The 7,139-nt window shown below is 38.3% G+C and overlaps 1 protein-coding gene across 3 annotated transcripts; it reads left to right on the top strand.

Annotated features, from left to right (window-relative positions):
• Nucleotides 1-3,346: 3,346 nt before the first annotated feature.
• On the top strand, nucleotides 3,347-6,514 carry LOC115975015 (3-ketoacyl-CoA synthase 11-like). 3 transcript variants are annotated; one of them, XR_004088047.1, is made up of 3 exons: nucleotides 3,347-3,559; nucleotides 3,773-5,846; nucleotides 5,993-6,514. XR_004088047.1 is itself a non-coding variant. In XM_031095642.1 (2 exons), exon 2 carries the CDS (start codon nucleotides 4,161-4,163, stop codon nucleotides 5,691-5,693), a length of 1,533 nt encoding a protein of 510 aa, XP_030951502.1. In that variant the 5' UTR covers nucleotides 3,347-3,559; nucleotides 3,876-4,160; the 3' UTR covers nucleotides 5,694-5,919. The 3 variants fall into 3 exon arrangements, 2 of the variants coding, with proteins under 2 accessions (XP_030951502.1, XP_030951501.1); XM_031095642.1 differs by lacking the exon at nucleotides 5,993-6,514 and having other exon boundaries at nucleotides 3,876-5,919; XM_031095641.1 differs by lacking the exon at nucleotides 5,993-6,514 and having other exon boundaries at nucleotides 3,773-5,919.
• The last annotated feature ends 625 nt before the right edge of the window (nucleotides 6,515-7,139 follow it).

Genomic DNA, 7,139 nt, shown 5'->3' with positions numbered 1-7,139 from the left:
TGGTTTCCCCATAGGTTTGAGTCTGAGGACCATACAATACCTTGGTTTTGTCCAAAACTCAGTTTTCTCATCCAAGTAGTTGGTTTCCCCATAGGTTTGAGTCCGAGGATCATACAATACCTTGGTTCTGTCCAAAACTCAGTTTTCTCATCCAAGTAGTTGGTTTCCCCATAGGTTTGAGTCCGAGGACCATACAATACCTTGGTTCTGTCCAAAACTCAGTTTTCTCATCCAAGTAATTAGTTTCCCCATAAGTTTGAGTCCGAGGACCATACAATACCTTGGTTCTGTCCAAAACTCAGTTTTCTCATCAAAGTAGTTGGTTTCCCCATAGGTTTGAGTCCGAGGACCATACAATACCTTGGTTCTGTCCAAAAACCCAGTTTTCTCATCCAAGTAAAGTTGGTTTTCCTCATAGGCTTAGTCGAGGAACCATGCCATGCCTTGGTTTCTGTCCAAAACCCAGTTTTCTTTCCTCCAGTAGTTGGTTTCCCATAGGCTTGAAGTCGAGGCCAGCAATGCCTTGGTTCTGGTCCAAAACCCAGTTTTCTCATCCAAGTAGTTGGTTTTCCCATAGGCTGAGTCCGAGGACCATGCAATGCCTTGGTTCTGTCCAAAACCCAGTTTTCTCATCCAAGTAGTTGGTTTCCCCATAGGCTTGAGTCCGAGGACCATGCAATGCCTTGATTCTGTCCAAAACCTAGTTTTCCTTATCCAAGTAGTTGGTTTCCCCATAGGCTTGAGTCCGAGGACCATGCAATGCCTTGGTTCTGTCCAAAACCCAGTTTTCTCATCCAAGTAGTTGGTTTCCCCATAGGCTTGAGTCCGAGGACCATGCAATGCCTTGGTTCTGTCCAAAACCCAGTTTTCTCATCCAAGTAGTTGGTTTCCCCATAGGCTTGAGTCCGAGGATCATGCAATGCCTTGGTTCTGTCCAAAACCCAGTTTTCCTCATCCAAGTAGTTGGTTTCCCCATAGGCTTGAGTCCGAGGACCATGCAATGCCTTGGTTCTGTCCAAAACCCAGTTTTCTCATCCAAGTAGTTGGTTTCCCCATAGGCTTGAGTCCGAGGACCATGCAATGCCTTGGTTCTGTCCAAAACCCAGTTTTCTCATCCAAGTAGTTGGTTTCCCCATAGGCTTGAGTCCGAGGGCCATGCAATGCCTTGGTTCTGTCCAAAACCCAGTTTTCTCATCCAAGTAGTTGGTTTCCCCATAGGCTTGAGTCCGAGGACCATGCAATGCCTTGGTTCTGTCCAAAACCCAGTTTTCTCATCCAAGTAGTTGGTTTCCCCATAGGCTTGAGTCCGAGGATCATGCAATGCCTTGGTTCTGTCCAAAACCAGTTTTCCTCATCCAAGTAGTTGGTTTCCCCATAGGCTTGAGTCCGAGGACCATGCAATGCCTTGGTTCTGTCCAAAACCCAGTTTTCTCATCCAAGTAGTTGGTTTCCCCATAGGCTTGAGTCCGAGGACCATGCAATGCCTTGGTTCTGTCCAAAACCTAGTTTTCCTCATCCAAGTAATTGGTTTCCCCATAAGCTTGAGTCCGAGGACCATGTAATGCCTTGGTTCTGTCCAAAACTCAGTTTTCTCATTGCGTGGGACCTTGGCTTTAGGGGAGTTAGCTCCTCGACCAAGCCCCTAGAGTTATCCATGCGACTAACGTTACCTAGCGTAGCCCCTAGTCAAGAAGCGTAGCCCCTAGCGGAACTTTACACTAAAACTCTATAACCAGTTGTTAGAAATGACGAAGGAACTCTCTCAACCTACCGCCTATACCAACACACCAGCCTTTCCCACAGACGGCGCCAATTGTAAGGACTCGATTCGTGATGAACCGTAACAGTGTTGGGTTCGTACGTGAAATGACCCAAACAATATTATTTGTAGAGCGTGGGTTTGAAAGGTTAGGCCTTGGTCATCAGGCGGTGGGTTTTTCGTGGTGTTCATGCATGATTAAGTTTTCTTCATCCCTGGAGTCTTTCTCCTGGAGGTGGGCTGGGAGGCTCTGGTTTTTGGCCATTTTTCCCAGCCCTTTCTTTAGATTGCTTATTTTTCCTTTTATACTAGCCTGTGTTCACTGTCCTTCATCCACGTATAGAGTCAACCTTTCCAAGACTGATACTTGTCCCATCAGCCCATACCCAAAGTCGTTGGGGGTGGTTGTAAAAGTCGAAGAATACGGCTCTGTCAGGTTCAGAGTATTGAATGGCAGTAAGGGCAGCTTTTCCTGGATATTTTAGATTTTTCTTCCAAGTTTTGGTCCTATACCGTTTTTACCCCTCTTTCCGGTAGGACTTTGGGTCTGCCGAGGACTGAACTGTCCTCGGCTGTACCCCAAGGCTATCTTGTACTTTATATTGTCAAGCTTGGGCCATGGTCCTCCTCGGCTTGGGCTTTTGGACTCCCCACAGGTAAATGGGCCTAGCCCATAAATTATTTGGGCCCCACAGGACTAATTACCCATGTTGGCAAAATTTTACAAAGAATTTTATGATTATCAGAAAACATTTTCAAGTTTGACCAAATTTTACAACAAAACAAACAGAGTGATAATATATTTGGAATAATTAGTCAATTTTTTATTAAGGAAAAATTAATATATTTTTTCCATGTACTTTAACTCTATCACAATTTAGTCAATAAACTTTCAATTGCAACATTTGGCTCTTTAAGGTTTGGACTAAAATAAAATTATTAGGGTTTTGTCCAAAATATTTATATCATTTCATTTTAATCCAAACTTTAAGTTGTCAAAATGTAAAAATTGAAAAAAACTTGTTGGACTAACTTGAGATTGGGTCAAACCACAAGGATAATTTGGTCATTCAAAAAAAAAAAATGCAAAATCTATTAATTTGGACTAAATTCTATTGGTTTCATTTTAAAATCAAAACTTTATACTTTATAATTTATTGTATCAAATATAATAACTGAATATTTGTGGACTAAATTTTAATTTTATTCCTTTTAAAAAAAAAAAAAAAGGATTAAACACAAAGGGCTTATAAAAACTTTCTTTATTTGTTACGTTGTTTAGGTGGCACTAATTTATATTTTTGTCACTCATTTTCCTTTAATGCACTTATGTAAGTAAGAGATTAAAAAAGAGGTTAGTTCACTTCAGATAAGATTTAGAGATTAAAATCTGATTTCAGTTTTCTCAAAAAAAAAAAAAAATCTGATTTCAAAATTTTCGACTGTTGTTGTTGTTGTTTTATTTATTTATTTATTTTATTTTTTTGAGAAACAATTCAAACAAAGAGGTTGTTGTTGTTAAATAGTTAGAAGAAGAAGAATCGGAGAAAGTTGTAACTAAAAAAATCTCAGTAACTGTAATGCGGACGAACTAGCACTAACTGCACCAAGTTCACTGGAAAAGACACATTTGGGATTCAAATATAAAAGTTTAAGAGTTCACCACAACACAACAAAAAACACAACACACACATCGCCTCTTTCATTAAACAATTCGAAAATCACAAAATATTTCTGCTCTCTGTGTCATTGTTTTCTCCGGCACAAAGAAGAGCACCTCTGCTCAGATGCCAATTTAAGGTAAGGCTTTTTCTTTCTCTACTGGGTCTCTTGCATGTCTTGAAGAATCTCTCTTCTGCATTATTTCATTTAAATATTCATTTGTTTTTCGCACTTTACATTAAGAAACTTTATTTTTTGATGAGTACTTTACATTAAAAAACTTAATAGTAAATGTATTTAAAAGTTTGTCCTTCTGTAATTTTTTTTTCTTTCTTTTTTTGTTTTTGGCAGGAATGTTTTAGGTTCATTGAGCTGCATTTTCTAATTCTATGTTATGAAAGTTTTCATTTTAATCCATTTATAAGCCCTTTCTAAGGTACCCTTTTCTTGTCAGGTTCTGAAAATCCGAGAAAATACAGTTCCAGTACACCTAAATTTGTTTATTCTCAGCCCAACAACCGAAAACTTATTTTACTAATTACCCAGGTCATACATTTCGATTTGTTGAGCAAATGCACTTCCTGTGACCTCAAAAATTCATAGAATTTTTGCTTTAAGGGAAAGGGAAAAGGGTTCATGCTCTTTTTCACTTTCTCATTTGGATCATCACAGGAATTGTTTTGTTTTGTCAATTCTGATCCGCACCATCCCAATTAGTGTAATCAACTTCTTACCAAAAATGTCTGAATCCAATCCAAACATTCCCTTGATTCCACAGCTGTCCTCGCGAAACCTCCCTGATTTCAAACAATCTGTGAAGCTGAAATATGTGAAACTTGGCTACCATTACCTCATCACCCATGGAATGTACCTGTTTTTGTCGCCTTTGATTGTTCTAATAGCAGCGCAACTCTCTACATTCTCATTTCAAGATGTCTATGACCTGTGGAACCAACTCCAGTTCAATCTCATATCTGCGATACTTTGCTCAACTCTCCTTGTCTTTCTATCAACCCTTTATGTTCTTACTCGTCCCCGCCCAATCTACCTTGTTGATTTCTCGTGCTATAAGCCAGAGGATGCCCGGAAATGCACAAGGCAGGCGTTCATGAATCGGTCCTGTTTGACAGGGACATTCACTGAGGAAAACCTCGAGTTCCAACGGAAAATTATAGAGAGGTCAGGTCTTGGAGAGTCAACTTATCTTCCTGAAGCGGTTTTGAGAATTCCTCCAAACCCATCAATGGCAGAGGCAAGGAAAGAAGCTGAGATGGTAATGTTTGGTGCCCTTGATCAGCTTTTTGAGAAAACACGTTTGAAACCAAAAGACATTGGGATTTTGATCGTGAATTGTAGCTTGTTTAATCCAACACCGTCGCTCTCTGCCATGATCATTAACCGTTACAAGCTTCGAGGGAATATCATTAATTATAATCTGGGTGGAATGGGTTGTAGTGCTGGTTTGATCTCAATTGATCTTGCTAAAGATCTTCTTCAAGTTCATCCCAATTCGTATGCTTTGGTGATTAGCATGGAGAATATCACTTTGAATTGGTATTTTGGGAATGATAGATCGATGCTTGTTTCGAATTGTTTGTTTCGAATGGGAGGGGCTGCAATTTTGCTTACAAACAAGAGGTCTGAACAATGTCGATCCAAGTATCGATTAGTTCATACAGTTCGTACCCACAAAGGAGCTGATGATAAGTGCTTCTCTTGTGTTACTCAACAAGAGGATTCCACTGGGAGGATTGGAGTTTCTTTGTCTAAGGATCTAATGGCAGTTGCTGGGGATGCTTTAAAGACTAATATAACAACATTGGGTCCTCTTGTGTTGCCTATGTCTGAACAATTGCTCTTCTTTGCTACGTTGGTTGGAAAAAAAATTTTCAAGATGAAAGTGAAGCCATACATCCCAGATTTCAAACTGGCTTTTGAGCATTTCTGCATTCATGCCGGAGGAAGAGCTGTGCTGGATGAATTGGAGAAGAACTTGCAGCTTTCGGATTGGCATATGGAACCTTCAAGGATGACACTCAACCGTTTTGGCAACACCTCAAGTAGCTCTCTTTGGTATGAATTGGCTTATACAGAAGCCAAGGGGAGAGTGAAGAAGGGAGACAGAATATGGCAGATAGCGTTTGGATCCGGGTTCAAATGTAACAGTGCAGTTTGGAAGTCTCTAAAGACTGTGAATCCAGCAAAGGAGAACCCATGGATGGATGAGATTCATCAGTTCCCAGTGAATGTTCCTAAGATCTCGACCATCTGAATGCGACGGTGACAGGTCCTCTGCTCTTTGAGTGGTGAATCCTTCTTGTTTTTTTTGTTTCAATGGGGATCCAGATTATGGTTTTTTATTTCTTATTTTAGGTTGGAAAGGTGCTAGGACTGGTGTATTTTCGTTTTCTAAATCTTTCTTTTGGTTAGTTTCTAATTGTATGTTGTTAACCGTTACTGTTTGGTAGGATATTAAGAATGTTTATGATTTTCTGTAATGCTAGATGGAGGTCAACTGAGCTCTCTAGTCAGAAACTGAGATTTAACTGTGATTTTCTGGCTATTTATCAGGTATTTGTTTCCAGATTCCAGACTAGGAGAAGGTGTTTTCACGTTATCTTGGAAGTCCATGGCAGTAGATTGAGGGAGAAAATGGGCATTTGCACATAATTTACAAACTATGCAGCAAAATGCCTCTGTTTTTTAAACTCGATTTTAACAAAATTGAGTTCTATGTTTATGTATACTTTTAAGTTAGCAATGTCGAGTTCCACTTAAATTTTTTTAAAAATCTAAGTGGCAAAATATGCATAGAACTCGACATTGCTAATGTCGAGTTTCACTTGTGACTCGATTTTGTTGAAGTCAAGTTTAAAAAATAGAGATATTTTGCTAAATAGTTTCAAAACAAGAGCATTTTGCTGCATAATTTGTAAATTAAGGGCAAATGCCCATTTTTTCCTAGATATTGAGATCAATAATTTTTGAAGGGAATGGAACTTTGATCATTGTCTTCATCTGGATATTTTGAATTGCTATCACGATCATCAAATAGCAATCATGAATATCACTTACCGCGGATAATATAACTCTATTTACAGATGAGTCCAACTTTAATATATTTTTTTAATTATTCATGAGATCGAGCCATCTAGTATACATGATATATTACTTGGTTTCGTGTTTCCTTCATTTTTGATTTAGCGTGTGCATCTAAATAGGTGGCACTAGAAAACCAATAGGCATCTAAAGCAGTTGCCTTTTTAATTCATCTCTTTTTAAAATGAACTAACTAGTCGCATACTAAGCATGTGGAAATAAATAATTATTTTGTATTGTAATATAATATATAATTTTTTCTCTAAAATTTTTGAAGATATTTTGTTTTTCCTAAAAATTAAACAATTTCTATTCGGTCCAATTAGGTATTCTTTGGTCCCATTTGGTCCAATTAGGTATTTTTCGGTCCCATTCGATCTAATTCAGTCCAATTTGGTCCCCTCGGTCTAATTCAGACCAGTTGCTCAATTTCGGCCCCCTTCAGTCCCTTTTAGATTAATTGGTCTTTAAATTGATTTTTTTGTAGATTTTCTTTTTAAGTTTAGCTCAAAAATTCTATTTTTTTTCTTAATTTTTGGATTGAAAAGTATGAAATTTTATTGGGCTAATCTCTTTAGTTTTGAGTTAAAAAATACAAGGAAAATACTAAAATAGACAT

This window comes from Quercus lobata, chromosome 2 (assembly GCF_001633185.2).
Source record: "Quercus lobata isolate SW786 chromosome 2, ValleyOak3.0 Primary Assembly, whole genome shotgun sequence".
Classification (NCBI taxonomy): Eukaryota; Viridiplantae; Streptophyta; class Magnoliopsida; order Fagales; family Fagaceae; genus Quercus; species Quercus lobata.
Note: the sequence above shows the minus strand (reverse complement) of the source record. Positions and strands in the feature narration are given on the sequence as shown.